Raw genomic sequence first — 15,741 nt, 5'->3', positions numbered from 1 at the left:
CACCCCCTCCCTGCAGAGAATAAAGCCAGTCTCACGATAGCTGTTGCTTATGGAACACCTCCTATGTCCTGGTCATCATGCTGGACAGCAGAGCAGAGTGCTTGCTTGGGCTCTGGCATTGGACCAGCTTGGCTAATTGGGATCCTGACTCTGCCACGTTCTAGCAGTGTCACCTGGACTGGGGCAGTTAGTCTGTGCCTCAGTTTCCTATCCTATGACTGAGGAGAAGAGCAGTATCTAGTAAGGCTGTTGCAAGGAAACCACAGTATGTGTAAAGGATTAGCCCAGTGTGAGGCGTGCAGTAGTGCTCCATGAAAGTTAAGTGCTGTTATTATTATCGTTGTAAAGGTTTAGGTCTATGTAAGGCCAAGTGGATGTACCGGCTCTTTATAGACTGTTCAGGGCTCTAAGCTGATGGCTGCTTCTTGTCCAGGAATGTGAGCTTGGAGTCCAACCCCTGGTGACATGCATGACAACTGGCCCCTACCTTCAAGGGAGTGATCTCTGGCAGCCTCACCCACAGGCTGGCATGCTGGGCCTCTGCCCACTCCCTTGGGATACCTGCCCTCCTCCTCCCCTTAGAGGAAGCAGCTCTTTCCTGGGGCTCTGGAGGCCCTGGCTGTGCATGTGTCCCCCACCCCTGGGCCCTGGCCCTGCCTAGTGCAGTGTCCTTTCCTCGCAGGGCTCTTTGTCTCCATCCTCGTCCTGTCCCTGGTGTTCGCCAGCCGGCTCCGCCCCGCCAGCCGGGCCCCGCTGCTCTTCCGGCCCGATACCAACATCCAGGTGCTGCTGGACCTCAAGTACAACCTGAGTGCCGAGGGCATCTCCTGCATCACCTGTTCAGGTGAGGTTTCCTGCCGGGGTGTCCTCTTTGGAGTCCAGATCCCCAAGACTAGAGATGCCAGGCTCCCCATCACCGTGTGAACTTAGGAAATCAACTCCACCTCTAAAAAGTGTTAGTCACTCAGTCATGTCCGACTCTTTGCAACCCCATGAACTGTAGCCCCACCAGTCTCCTCTGTCCATGGGATTCTCCAGGCAAGAATACTGGAGTGGGTAGCCATTCCCTTCTCCAGGGGATCTTCCCGACCCAGGGATCAAACCCAAGTCTTCCACACTCTAGGAAGATTCTTTATCATCTGAGCCACCAGGGAGTCTCAGTGTTTCCACATTTCATTAAATGAATACTTCCTGGGTACCAGCTGTGCTGGTGCTGGGGAGGCCACAGTGGGCAGGACAGGCTTCCCAAGCACAGGAATTCACTCCACTGATGCAGAGGCCATGTAATAGTAGATCTGAGCTCTTGTGGATGAAAAGCAGGGTGCCTGGGGAGCTCAGCATCATGAAGATCTTCCTGAAGGAGGGACTATCTAAGCCAAGACTCGTGGAATGGGAAGGACTTAGCCTGGCTGGGAGGGGAGAGGAGGGAAGTGGTCTAGGCAGAGGGGAGCACCAGAGGTGGGAAAGACTAGAAACAGGTTTGAGGGAGGTAGTTGCATGAGCCAAAACTAGCCAGATGGGCCTGGTGGGCTACAGTGCAGAGTCTGGATTACATTGTCATTGTCACTGGAAGTTAATGGAAGGCTTTATGCAGAGAAGGACCAGGTGCTGTCTGGTCGGAGGGCTGCGTGAAGCATGGCTGGGAGTCCAGGTAGGAGGCTGGTGTAGTCATCTTGACAAGAGACTGTAGGGGCTGGAGCCAGCGTGGTTGATGGTGCAGTGAAGTCAAGAGGTTTTTAGGAGGTGATGGAGCATGTGCCAGGGATGAGCGAAGAGGTGAGATAAAGATGTCTGCTTGTCTGAGAGTTAGTCTGATGAGGTCCAGGGTGGGGCGAGGGAAGTTGACTCAAGGTCATACCGCTTTGCCGGGTGGTTAGAAACCAAATGAGAAGACGCCTGGGTGAGTGCTCCCAGCTCCTAGGGGAAGACCCGCTGACTGCTGTAATTGCCTTCATGTAATTAGGGCAGTGTTCAGATTAACCTGGCCTTCCCCTTGGTGACTGCACAAGCCGAATGCATGATAATCGGCAGCGGCTCAGGGAGGAGCCTGAGGATCCCCTCTTGAATTGGAGGCGACCTGGCCATATCCCCTCCTCCACTCCCACCTGCCTGGGCATTGAATTCCATTCCATTCTCACTGCCCCTGCGAGGCCTTCCGCCATCCCTTGGGGCCTGGAGGCAAAAAGCCATGTCTGCTCCCATTTCACAGATGGACAGACCCTGGAAACATCTGAAGAAGGGCCAAGACCACAGCCAGAGTTCAGCCCCTGGCCCCTTGTATCTCTTAGCCTCTGAGCTGCCTCTTAAAGGGGCCCTTCACGTTGCAGCAAAAAGAGCTTCGGCTGTAGGGGCAGACAGGACCTGTCCTGCTGGCCTATGCCTCTCTCTTCCCTACAGGTTGTGTAACCTCCTCGAACCTCTGCTTGCTTCTCTGTCAAATGGGGTTAACAATAACCACCTCCTAGAATTACTGTGAGGATTGCATTTTTGAAGGTGTAAAATGTAGCTCATTAATAAAACAAAACCAACAAAAAATTCATCTACAATGCTTGGGGCAAAACAAGCAGTCTCCCCTCATCTCTGCTGTTCCTAATTATTCCTATTTATGGAGCATTCAGCACAAGCCTGACATGTTGCTAAGCCCATAAGATGCAGCATCCCCTTTGGTCCCTCAACTACCCTCCAGAGGTTACCCTTGGGGGTGTCATCCCGTCTGACAGGGGAAAAGTGAGGCAAGATGAGGGTGAGTAGGGAAAGCTTCTGAATGTCTTTCTCTGGGTAAGGCTGGTGGGTACCTTTCCTTAAGATTCTTATGCATTTGGCATTTCTTCAGTTCCCCCCACTTTGTTTTAGAAAAAGCCTTTTCTCCAGATACCCTGACACCACCCCCTTTTCTGAGAGCTCCAGGGCCCGTGTCCTGGGATTTTTCACTGTCCCAACCTTGGCCGAGCCCAGCCAGGGAGGCCCTCCAGGAGTCCCTGACACGACGCGGGGGGTAGGTCTGTTCCAGGAGAAGCCCCACAGCCTGCAGAACAACATCCGGACGTCCTTGGAGAAGAAGAAGCGGGGTTCTGGGGTGTCCTGGGCCAGCCGGCCTGAGGCCACGCTCCAGGGTCAGTGGGGAATGTGGACTGTCTGGGTGGGGGTGTCGGGATGTCCTGGTACAAGGGTGTGGGGGTCTTGCGGAGACAACAGATAAAATCCCTTCTTTGATTCTCCTTCAAGAACAACAGGGTGGGGGTGGGGGTGGGGGTGGGGGAGTGAACTTGAGGCCCTCGCCCAGCGTCCCACCAGCTCTCCTCGGCCAGAACAAGGCGATCCCCTCCTGCCACACCCCAGCCTGGCCTGTGCTGCCCCATGAACCCGCCTTGTGTGCCAGATCCATCCTGATTTCGGGGAGGGGGGCCTCCTGAACACTGGAGCCTAGCTTATCTCTTCTGGCATATCCCTGTCAGAGGGGGTATGCTGGGATACATGTGGGAATTAACCCCCGGCAGTTAACCCCCAGAATTAACCCCTGGAGCAGTTCCATATGTCCTTGTCACCTCACAACCATCATCACCCACTCTGTGCCCACCATCATCATCACCAATGAGGCCCCACCTTTCACAGTGTGCTCCCATCATTGGCATCACTGCCACTTCCCTAGCCCATACTGGCACATTGTTACCATGGCTTCCACCCGCACTGTCACTTCCTCCACGCCTGCCACCTCCCATCCAGTGTCCACCACCACCTCCCCTCCATCTCTGCCACCTCCCATCCAGTGTCCACCACCACCTCCTCTCCATCTCTGCCACCTCCCATCCAGAGTCCACCACCACCTCCCCTCCATCTCTGCCACCTCCCATCCAGTGTCCACCACCACCTCCCCTCCATCTCTGCCACCTCCCATCCAGTGTCCACCACCACCTCCCCTCCATCTCTGCCACCTCCCATCCAGTGTCCACCACCACCTCCTCTCCATCTCTGCCACCTCCCATCCAGAGTCCACCACCACCTCCCCTCCATCTCTGCCACCTCCCCTCCATCTATGCCACCTCCATTCAGTGTCCACCACCACCTCCCCTCCATCTCTGCCACCTCCCATCCAGTGTCCACCACCACCTCCCCTCCATCTCTGCCACCTCCCATCCAGTGTCCACCACCACCTCCCCTCCATCTCTGCCACCTCCCCTCCATCTATGCCACCTCCATTCAGTGTCCACCACCACCTCCCCTCCATCTATGCCACCTCCCATCCAGTGTCCACCACCACCTCCCCTCCATCTATGCCACTGTGCCATCCCCGTGTCCACCACCACCTGCCCCCCCACCACTGCAGTGGGCTCGGTCCAGTATACAGGAACAGAGCCAATACTTGGAGATGAGCCTGAGATCAGGCTCAGCTCCTCAGCCAGTGGAACAGAGGCTGGGCTGCTGCAGGGTCAGGGGATGCCAGCCGAGGTGATCGTCCCCCCTCCTCCACTCCTCGTTTGTCCCTAGACTCCCCAGGCACTGTGTACATCTCCAAGGTGAAGAACAGAGGCCGCCCGACTGTCTACAGGTTCTCCCTCAACGCCAGCCTGCCTGCCCCTTGGCAGACCGTGTCCCTTGGGGACGGGGAGGTGCCCTCCTTCCAGGTGAGCCTGGGCTCTCATGCAGTGAGCTGCCTCAACCAGGGAAGGGGCCCTCAGTGCTGCGTTGGTGGGCACTGGCCACGTCAGGGTAGGGGCAGGGTCTGCGAGGATGGACCTGCTCCAGGCAAATGAGGACCCTCTCCTGCCATCAGCCAGGCCCACAGCAGGGACCTGCAGAGTGGTGAAAGCCGGGCTGCTGAGTCAGGTAGGCCTGGGTTCGAGTTCTGCCTGTGCCATTTTTAGTGTCTTTGGGAAGATTACTTAATCTCTCTGAGCCTCAGTTTCCTCATCTGTGTAATGGGGGTATGAAAGGTACCACCCAGGGTTGCTGGAGGTACTTGAGGCAAGGCCTGTGAGTTCTGTAACATCTGGAATGTAGTAAGCACTCAGTAAACAGGAGCCATGAGTTAGACTGTTGTTTTCAGCCTCTGTTCTAACACCCCCAGAAAAGGGTCTCCCAGGGCCAACCCAGGCCTCTGATTTTTTCCTCTCAAACATCATTGGTGTTTCTTTAACACATTACACCTCCAGGGTGACAGTTACCCATGTCAACGCATGTCAACTCATCTGATCAGGGTTTGTATTTCCATTTGAAAGACGGAGTATGTGAGGTATTCTCTGGCTCTGACCTTTACACCAATGCTTACAAGGTGATTCCCACTGCCTGGAGAGCCTGCCTTCCAGCTTAAAGCACGGCTGGCTCCCCGTTCAGGTTTCTTAGCATAATGTCACCTCCTTGGTCCATGTCCTGGAAATAATTCTCAGTTCACCCTCCTCTTCCACTGCCCCATTCCTCCTGGGTCTTATCATCCTAATATTTAAGTGTTCAGTTCAGTCACTCAGTTGTGTCTGACTCTTTGCAACCCCATGAATCGCAGCACGCCAGGCCTCCCTGTCCATCACCAACTCTTGAAGTTCACTCAGACTCACGTCCATCGAGTCAGTGATGCCATCCAGCCATCTCATCCTCTGTTGTCCCCTTCTCCTCCTGCCCCCAATCCCTCCCAGCATCAGAGTCTTTTCCAATGAGTCAACTCTTCGCATGAGGTGGCCAAAGCATCATCACTGGCGGCTCTAGGAGGGCAGGGACCAAGCCCGTCTGGTTCAGTGTCATATTCTCACAGCCCAGCTCAGGGCTGGCTTGGAGTAAATCCTTAGTTGAAGGACTAAGGCTCAGAGAGAGAGAGGGAAAGGTTTGCCCTATCTTTGAACTCGAACCCAAGCCTCCTGGGTTCTGCCCAGAGCTCTTCCCCTGACTCTGGGGGCTGGAACAGGGGCGGGGGGCAGGGAGCTCTCCTAGGAGGGAGGGGACCCGGCCTGAGGCCCGGCCCAGGCAGAGGCAGCCTCCTGGAGTCACCTGTCTTGTCTCTGTCAATCCACTGCTTAGGTGTATAGAGCGCCTTTTGGTAACTTCACCAAGAAGCTGACCGCTTGTATGTCTACAGTAGGGCTGCTCCAGGCGGCGAGCCCCTCCCGCAAGTGGATGGTGACGACCTTGGCCTGCGACACCAAGCGGGGCTGGAAGCTTGACTTCAGCTTCTACGTGGCCGCCAAGGAGCAGCAGCATACCCGGTAACAGAGCCTTGCAGACGAGCCGGTTCCCACTCATTTGCCCCTCCCACCAGATGTCAGCAGGCCCCTGTCCAGGGACTTGCTGTTGGTCTGGTGGTTAAGACTTTGCCTTCCAGTGCAGGGAGAGCAAGCTCAATCCCTAGTCAGAGACGCTACAATCCTACATGCCTCAGGGGCATAAAACCAAAACCTAAAACAGAAGCAATATTGTGACAAAGTCAATAAGGCTTTAAAAAGTGGTCCACATTAAAAAAAAATTCTTTTTTAAAAAAAGAAACCCCTGCCTATTCCTGCATGTGTGCTTAGACAGTCTTCCCCCCAGGGCTGGGGATGGGGGAACACCAAGATGCCAGGCCCGCAGTTCTCTCCCCCATCTGCCCCTTATCCTCTGAATGGCTCTGTGAGAGATGCTGTCTGCTTGCCCCTCGGCACACCAGGCAGTTCCCAGCTCAGAGCTCCTGCATTTGCTGTTCCTTGGACCTATGGTGCTCTTCCCCAGCTCCTCCAGAAATGGACGTTTTTTTTCCTGGCTGCACCACATGGCATGTGAGCTCTTAGTTCCCTGACCAGGGATCAAACCGACATCTCCTGCAGTGGAAGGCAGAGTCTTAACCACAGGACCGCGAGGGAAGTCCATGATTGACTCCTCAAGATTTAGGTCCTTACCCAGATACTCCCCACCCACGGTTGTCTCTGACCAGACCGCCCTCCCACAGCTGAAACAGCCACACCCCATCTCTCCCCATACATCCCCCAGCTGCTCTCTTTCTGGTTCCCGTCACCTCCTGGAATCATACTGACAGCTGGTTCGTTCCCTGTCTTTGCTCAGGAGAACGTAGGCCTCCTGCCGTGTCCCCTCACCTGGTCCAGGGCCTGGCATGTGGCAGGTGCTCAGGAAACACTTGCTGGGTGAATGAGTGAAGGAAAGAATGAGTACACTCTGCCTACCTCCCCAAGGCTCAATCCACACTCTCAGTGCATACAGTTAATTCAGAAGTTATTTATTTAGTGTTGCCCCTCCCTAAAGAATCTGCCTGCAATGCAGGAGACCCAGGTTTGATCCCTGGGTCAGGAAGATCCTCTGGAGGAGGGCAAGCAACCCACTCCAGTATTCTTGCCTGGGGAATTCATTGGACAGAGGAGCCTGGCGGGCTATAGTCCATGGGGTCGCAGAGAGTCGGACACGACTGAGCGGCTAACATCCTGAGACTGTAAGGTGACAGGAGGGAGCCCGTGTGTGTTGTCCTTATCTACTGTATACACACGCCCTGCCTAGCGCCTGGCATGAAGTCACTGCCCCCAAATACCTAATGAGCAACTGTGCCTTGAGGGGTCTCCAAGCCAGCTGGGGGCATCTTTTCCCCAGGTTCTGACCATTGAGGCTGTGTTAGCTGAGGGCCTTATTCTTATCCATTCATTCATTTAATAAACCTTGAGCACTGTCAGTGGGCCTGCATGTGGCTAGTGCTGGGGATGGTAAACAAGACAGATGTGACTCCTGCCCTCGGGCTGACTAGCAGGAGATAGCAACTAGCAAGTCAAGCGCAATGTCATTACAAATTACAATACGTGCTCCGAAAGGAAGAGCCCGCTGCCGTTGCAGTCCAGATAACGGCAGTGCAGGGCCTGCACTTCTGACACCAGGGACCATAGTCTGTTTGGCAGGGCCTGGCCTTGAGGTAGTGAGCACCCACTTGAGGCTGGACTCAGCTTGGGGCCGGGGAAGACCAAGACGGGCTCACTGGGCCATTCCGGCTTGGCCCACCTGGCTCAGGAGGTGGGGCTCCTTCTGCCTGCCCTCTAGAGCTAGGTTCCCTCTGCAGATACACAGTAGCCACTGGGGTCATGCTGTCTGGATGAGCTTAGAACATTCTAGAAAGCACCTGGAACTACATCAAGAAAGTGTTAGTCGCTCAGTCGTGTCTGACTCTTTGTGACCCCATGGACTGTAGCCCGCCAGGCTCCTCTGCCCATGGAATTCTCCAGGCAAGAATACAGGAATGGGTTGCCATTCCCTTCTCCAGGGGATCTTTCCAACCCAGGGATCGCACCCGGGTCTCCTGCATTACATGCAGATTCTTTACCATTGAGCCACCAGGGAATCCCAGAGCTACATCAAGTTCCAGTGGTAAATAAGCTGACCATGGAATCCTTTCTTCAAACAGAATCTTGAGCTCTATAACTGTTCAGTTTAAGGTGGGGCTGGGGGCTTCTGAGCAATGACCCCAAGGCTGGCCCTGAGGTCATTCAGAATTCTTGCACCCCTGGAGGGCTTCCCAGGTGGCCTTAGTGGTAAAGAACCCACCTGCCAATGCAGGAGACGTCAGAGATGCTGGTTTGATCCCTGGGTTGCTCTTCCAGCCTCTGCATGCCTTTGCCTCTCCTCCCCAGCCCTTCCTGGCCCTCCTGGCCCTCCTGGCCTCAGTCCCGGCCTCCTTTGCCTCCACAGGAAGCTGTATTTTGCCCAGTCCCACAAGCCCCCTTTCCATGGGCGTGTGTGTGTGGCACCTCCCGGCTGCTTGCTCAGCTCCAGCCCCGATGGGCCGACCAAAGGCTTCTTCTACGTGCCCAGCGAGAAAGGTATATGCAGGGAGGCTGCCGTGGGGCCTCGGGAGGCTGGGCCTGGCCTTTCTGTACAGCTGTGCCTCCCTCTGCAGCACCCAAGGCCCGCCTCTCCGCCACCTTCGGCTTCAACCCCTGCATAAACACAGGCTGCGGGAAGCCAGCAGTGCGGCCGCTGGTGGACACGGGGGCCATGGTCTTTGTGGTCTTTGGCATCATTGGCATCAACCGCACACGGCAGGGGGACAACCACGTCATTGGAGACCCGGTGCGTGTGCCCACACTGGACAGCTGCCAAAGGGCCCCGCCACAGCAGGCTGATGAACAGCTACCAGTGCAGGGACCACCAGCCCAGCTCTCCACCCCCACCCTTAGTTCTTTGACCACTCACCCAGCCCAGACAGGACCTCCCCGGACCCCTGGGGCATCATTTCTCTTGAGGATGGAGCAGGGTCGAGCTTTTAGAATCACCCAGGAATCTGGGACCAAGCCAGCCACCCTGCATCACTAGGGGTGGAACAGAGGGGAGGGCAACAGGTGGGTAAACCCTCCCTGTTCTCCTGCGGGGGCCCCTCCCCCACCCCATGCCCATAGCCCTTGTTGTGTGCCTCAGCCAGGGTGCCCTCGCCTGGGGTAGTCTCCCTCTTTGTACATGTTTGTGCTGGTGCTGGGCTCTTGGGCGCTGGAGGAGAAAGGATCTGACAGACAGAGGTGTGACTTGGTCTGTGCCTGGCACGTGATGGGGGCTGAGACGTGGTGGAAAGGACTGTGGATGTAGGTCTCGGTCGTAACCTCTGCCTCGGGAAGTCAGCCCAGCCGGGTTTACAGGGCTTCAGACATAAAGTAATTTGAGAGCCAGGTGGAGTCAGAGGAGTTGTGTCCAGTCTGGACCATGAGTCCACAGGGGTTCAGAGGAGGGACAGGGAGGTGGGGAGGAGAGGAAGCAGGTGATGGAGGGCAGGTGGGACTCGGCTGTGCGGAGGGAGAGGGGAAAGCACGGGGCCCAGGTGAGCATGCTGTGAGTAAACTCAAGGAAGGGAGACTGCGGGGGTCCGCGGGGCTGGGCAGTGATGGGAGCAGAGGAGCTGCTGGGGGTGGGGCAGAGCAGGCTCAGGCAGGACGGTGGGCAACCAGGCAGAGGGTTTGAGTGCTGGCCAGGATGGTCGCAGGAGTTGCCGGAGGCTCCTCCCCAGGGTAGGGCCAGGACTGAGTCCCGGACTCACTGAGCAGCTGCACTGGCTTGTGTCTCCTTGGGAAAGGGCAGCGTCATCTATGACAGCAGCTTTGACCTCTTCAAAGAAATTGGACACCTGTGTCGCCTCTGCAAGGCCATAGCGGGGAACTCGGAGTTGGTGAAGCCGGGCGGGGCCCAGTGCCTGCCCTCAGGTGGGTATGAGGTCCAAAGTGGGGACAGCCCCCAGGGCTCACATGCCTGGAGTTGGGGTGTCTGCGGACTCTCGTCTGTGTGTGTATGTGTCCACATGAGGGTGGGAGCTATGTGAACCTTCCAGATGAGAGTAGTCTCATGCTTGAGGATGAACAGGCAGAGAGTCCACAGGCCTGGGGAGGTGTGCGATGTGCAGGGCACACCTGTGGGAGCAGCTTTCCCAAAGCTGGGGGTGAGGTCTGGGCCAACCCCTCAGTAGTAACCTGGGTCAGACTAGGGTTCTTCCTGAAAAGGCATGCATGTGCTGCGTGCTAAGTCGCTGCAGTCATGTCTGACTCTTTGCAATCCATGGACTATAGCCCACCAGACTCCTCTGTCTGTGGGATTTCCCAGGCAAGAATACTGGTGGGTTGCCATTTCCTCCTCCAGGGGATCTTCCCCCACCCGGGGATTGAACCCTCGTTTCTTATGTCTCCTGCACTGGCAGGTGGGTTCTGAGAAGGCACAGGATTTCAATTTCTGCCCCAGTGGCACATGGGTATTGTAGGTTTCCCAATGCCATTGCTGGTAGTTTCAGACATTTTTTAAACTAGGTTGGGGGGAAAGCGTGTGCCCCTGGCATGTACACTCAGATGGGTGGGTACACATGGGTGGGTGGGATGGGGGAAGAGGCGCTCCCAACCAGGCGCACCCCAACCCCCTCTCCACCATCCCTGCAGGCTACAGCATCTCCTCCTTCCTGCACATGCTGCACCCCGAGTGCAAGGAGCTGCCCGAACCCCACCTGCTCCCAGGGCAGCTGTCACATGGGGCCGTGGGCGTCAAAGACGGCCGCGTGCAGTGGATCTCCATGGCCTTCGAGTCGGTGAGCCCTGGGTGGACCAACCGGGCACGGGGCAGCGTGCCAACCTGACAGAGTGCAGTGTCACCACTGACCTCCAGCCCCCATCCCAGAGCAGAGCAGAGGGGGTCTCCTTAGAGGGGAGACTGAGGCCAAGAGGGATGAAGTTGTTTGCCCAAGGTCACGGGATTCATGAGTGCCAGCATCAAGTGCAAATCCAGGCTGTCTGACCACCAGGCTGGCCCTTTCTGCCACACAGAACGCCAGGCAGCTCTCACCTCCCTTCTTCCCCAAAGGCTCAGGGTTCACATCATTCCGTGGGGGTAGGTGACAGTTCAAGATGCTCCCCTCTGCCACTGGGAGGGGCCAGGTTCTGGGCCACAGAGCCCCTGTGCTGGGTCCCCCCAGGAGAGATGGAAGCCAGGGGACCAGCCATCCCACTGTGCAACCAGCCATCCCCACCCCGACTCTGTGCGACCTCATAGACGGCAGCCCACCAGGCTCCCCTGTCCCCGGGATTCTCCAGGCAAGACCACTGGAGTGGGTTGCCATTTCCTTCTCCAATGCAAATGTATAGTTCAGTAATATTAAGTGTGTTCACAGTGATGCAAATGTCACCAATGTCCATCTCTAAAATATTTCATCTTGCAAAAGTGAAACTGTTCCTGATAAATGTGGACTCCCCAGGGCCCCCCTCCAGCCACCACTCTGCTTCTGTCCCCACGGATTTGACCGCTCTCATCCCTCACACAGCACTGGCTTTTTATGATTGGTTCATTCCACTTAGCATAATACTCGTCAGGTTCATCTGGGCTGTAGCCTGTGTCCAGATTTCCTTCCTTTTTAAGGCTGAAGCCTCAGACAGTTTCAAGAATCCCTGCTCAGGTCCCTCCATGTGACAGGACATTACTTCCCACCCCACCAGCACTCAGACACACACCTGCGCAGACTCATTGTGAATTGGTTTGTGCTCAGGGAGGGCAGAATTGGATCAATAAAGTTATATACATGAAAGTTCCAGAGCTGGGCACTGTGAACCAGACAGGCCACCTGCCCTCCCAGACTCACAGTCCAGCCAGGAGAAGGTGGGGGCAGCTTGCCAGACAGTGATGAGAACAATGATGGGAAAGCATCAAGGGCTTAAAGAGCCCAGAGGATGCCTGTCTTGGGGCATCAAGGAAGGCTTCCTGGAGGAGACAGAACCCTACTTGAAGGAGGGGCAGAAGCCAGCTGTGAGGGCAGAGGAAACAGCATGGGCCAACGGTGGGACTCCGAGCCAGGGGCTCTGGGAGTTGGAGGTGGTCCTTTTGGGATGGGGCAGGGACTTTGGTTGCTTTGGGACCTGCTGCCACTGCTGTGAGAGTCACACGTGCACCTGGAGGCTGGTGGGAGGTGGTCTCGGATGGGTTCACCCTTCACCCTCCATGCAGCACACTCCATTTGCATCGCCAGGGCAGCATAACAGGCCTCAGCTACCCACCTGTCTCACTGGCTCGTGTCCCCGCAGACCACATACAAGGGCAAGTCCTCCTTCCAGACCTACTCGGACTACCTCCGCTGGGAGAACTTCCTGCAGCAGCAGCTGAAGACACTCCCCGAGGGCTCGGCCCTGCACCACGGCTTCCAGACCTGCGAGCACTGGAAGCAGATCTTCATGGAGATCATAGGCGAGCGGCAGCCCCTCCCCCAGGGCCCCGGCACAGCGGGCGGTGGCAGGTGACCCGGACCAGGGAGGCTATGGCCTGGCCTGTCTGAGCCATGCTTGTCTTCTCAATTCTGGCCAAGAGCCCTGGAGGAACTGGAATGACACAGTGGCCGCCAACACCGATCGGAGACCAGAGTTTGGGTCCCCTCCTGCTTGGGGACATCTGGCCACATCCTCTGATCCTGAGTTTGCCCACTTAAAAAGAAATGGTAACGATGCTAATGGCCATTATAGCCAGCGGTCATTACCATTACCAATGACTGCTGTAAGCAGCCATCTGTCATTAGGAGGCCTTCTCAATGCCAAGCCCTGGCTGAGGCCTGGCCCGTGTTATCTCTTTAAACTCCAAATGAGGCCTAGGGAGTAGGTACTGTCATTATCCCCTTTTACAAATGAAGAAATGGGGATTCAGAGAGGGCATGTGGCTGAAAGTCACCAGAGGGACACAGCTGGCTGTGGCAGTGCCGACCTGCGTGACCCCCGCACCTCTGAAGCGCGAGGGTGCGGGGGTTGTGGGCGCCCAGCACTGCAGCCCCGCTGAGGGCCCTTGCGTCTCCCTCGCAGGGGTGCAGAGCGCCCTGTATGGCCTGGCCCTGTCCCTGCTCATCTGCGTGGCCGCCGTGGCCGTGTTCACCACCCACGTATTACTCCTGCTGCCTGTGCTCCTCAGCATCTTGGGTAGGTGGGCCGGGGCCAGGAGCGGGCAGGGTCTCACTGGCGGTCTCAAGTTCTTCTCCACCCTTAACTGTCTCATCTCTTGCGTGAAGGTTTCCCGAGATGCACCCCCCCCCCCACCCCAGGCAAAAAGAGCCTCTGAGACAATTGTTCGTAGGGCCGTGCACTCCCCAAGAGGAGCCAGGTGGCACCAGGTGGCAGGTCTCAGCCCAAGGGTGTGTTGCTGCCCCCTCTGTCACCTCTTTCAGGCCCACTCAGCCCTCTCAGGCCCTGTCCCTCCCCATCTCACCAGTCCCCAGAGCTGAGGGATCTGCCGTAGACTTCCTCGCCTTCACCAGAGACCCTCTGAATTTGCCCAGCCCCCTTCCAGGACTGTATGGGTGGGGCCAGGTCCAAGCTACCTCCCCGCCCCCTGCAGGCATCGTGTGCCTTGTGGTGACCATCATGTACTGGAGCGGCTGGGAGATGGGCGCCGTGGAGGCGATCTCCCTGTCCATTCTTGTCGGCTCCTCCGTGGACTACTGCGTCCATCTGGTTGAGGGCTACCTGCTGGCTGGAGAGAGTCTGCCCCCTCACCAGGCTGAGGTGAGCCCCCCACCTGCCCCTCCCATCCCTAAGGGATCTTCTCCCTCCCCAGTGCCACTGACGAAGGCCCCCAAGGGTAGCTGGACACCATGGTATCCGATTCCCATCCAGCATGTGTTGCAGGAGCCTCTGTTTCCAGGGCCATTCTCCACCAGGGGACTCGAGTTCTCAGGCAGCTGCACCTAGCATGACTGTGGGCCGAGGATGGGTCCACTCCCCCAGCTCTGTCTCCCTAAGTGAGCATGAGGGGTTGGACCAGGCACTGTCCAAGGGCCCTTCTTGTTTCTCGAGTCCCTGATTCCCAGTCTCATTCTCAAGCCCAGGAAGCAGGTCTGAGCCCTTCTAGTTGTGACCCTGAGGCCACCCCACCCTCACTGGACCTTGTGGCTTAGGGAAGACATACCTACGTACTCAGTGCCAAAACCAGCTCTGAGTCTCGTAAAGTTTTTGGTTTTCCCCAGTTTGGAATTGTTTGGGTGTGAAACATTCATAAATACATAAATTAAATCAGTTATACATTTAGCTTCTCTCGGTCAAAAGAAGGAATCAGTTCCAGTCAGGGCTCCCATGTTCGAGGACCTACCGTGCAGATCATCAGTGTTCCGGTTGTCATAGCGATGTTTAGCCAGCCCCCACTGTGTGCCCAGCGCTGGGCACTGCTGCAGGGGAGCGGGTTTTATGTTACCGCAGAGCCGTCGGAGCAGGTGCTGTTATTACCCCCCTCTCACCCTCCCCCACCCCCAACACACACATATTTATGAAGGGGGAATCAGAGCCCTGCAGGGTCAAGCCTGGCTTTGGACAGCATGTGCGTGTTTCCCAGGGCCCAAACCCCCATCCCAAGCCCCAGGCAGGGAGTGATCCCTTCCGGGGCCCCAGCGTTCTCTCACTTACCCCCAGGACGCCCACTCGCAGCGCCAGTGGCGGACGCTGGAGGCGGTGCGGCATGTGGGCGTGGCCATCGTCTCCAGCGCCCTCACCACAGTCATCGCCACGGTGCCCCTCTTCTTCTGCATCATTGCCCCGTTTGCCAAGTTCGGCAAGATCGTCGCCCTCAACACAGGCGTCTCCATCCTCTACACGCTCACGGTCAGCACAGCCCTGCTCGGCATCATGGCGCCCGGCTCCTTCACGCGGACCAGGACTTCCTTCCTCAAAGCCCTGGGCGCTGTGCTCCTGGCTGGGGCCCTGGGGCTGGGCGCCTGCCTTCTGCTCCTCCGGAGCGGCTATAAGATCCCCCTGCCCAATGGGACCTCCCTATAGCCCTGGCACTGCACCTGGACTTGCACACCTTTGGTCCAGTAGGTGGGGGTGAGATGCTTGTTCTTGGTGCCCAGAGGCACTTTGTTCGCAGCTAGGCTACAATTCCTTATGTTCCCAGGCCTGGGCCAGACATCACCCACCTGTGTGACCCACACTGCCTTCATCACAGTGCCAGCCCCTGCTGGGTGGTGAAGCTGGCTGCCGCTCCCCACTGCTGGACACTGGCAGCTGCCCTGCCTCTCCCTGTTAAGGGAAGAGACCAGCCCTCCTCCTGAACCTGGTTCCCAGGGGGGTTAGGTGATTTTTGCAGGGGGCTTCCCTCTGCAGAATTTCCACATTGCCTCAGTGCTCACAAGAACTTTCTGATGTGGTTGTTACAGGGCCCCCATCTATGGATGTGAAAATCAAGGCATCAGAAGGCAAAGTAACTGAGCTGTAGCTGGGTCAGTGGCACAGCCAGAGGGGCCTCCCTCGGGAACTCTGCAGGAACAGCACAGAGGGTTCAAGGGCAGGGCCTCACACCCCTTGCCCC

General features: G+C 57.0%; 1 protein-coding gene across 1 annotated transcript in view; it reads left to right on the top strand.

The window, feature by feature from the left end:
- The window catches only part of DISP3 (dispatched RND transporter family member 3), a 35,984-nt gene extending 20,775 nt beyond the window's left edge, over positions 1–15,209 (top strand). The window contains exons 9-20 of the mRNA XM_069544416.1: positions 683–844; positions 3,000–3,113; positions 4,486–4,622; positions 6,007–6,191; positions 8,641–8,771; positions 8,849–9,021; positions 10,013–10,139; positions 10,860–11,005; positions 12,489–12,648; positions 13,251–13,364; positions 13,780–13,946; positions 14,847–15,209. Of these exons, the coding sequence (XP_069400517.1) occupies positions 683–844; positions 3,000–3,113; positions 4,486–4,622; positions 6,007–6,191; positions 8,641–8,771; positions 8,849–9,021; positions 10,013–10,139; positions 10,860–11,005; positions 12,489–12,648; positions 13,251–13,364; positions 13,780–13,946; positions 14,847–15,209 (1,979 nt within the window). The remainder of the gene's footprint in view (positions 1–682; positions 845–2,999; positions 3,114–4,485; positions 4,623–6,006; positions 6,192–8,640; positions 8,772–8,848; positions 9,022–10,012; positions 10,140–10,859; positions 11,006–12,488; positions 12,649–13,250; positions 13,365–13,779; positions 13,947–14,846) is intronic.
- Positions 15,210–15,741: the final 532 nt, after the last annotated feature.

The sequence above is a fragment of the Ovis canadensis genome, chromosome 12, assembly GCF_042477335.2.
Source record: "Ovis canadensis isolate MfBH-ARS-UI-01 breed Bighorn chromosome 12, ARS-UI_OviCan_v2, whole genome shotgun sequence".
Taxonomy (NCBI): Eukaryota; Metazoa; Chordata; class Mammalia; order Artiodactyla; family Bovidae; genus Ovis; species Ovis canadensis.
This window is presented reverse-complemented; position numbering and strand designations above follow the sequence as displayed.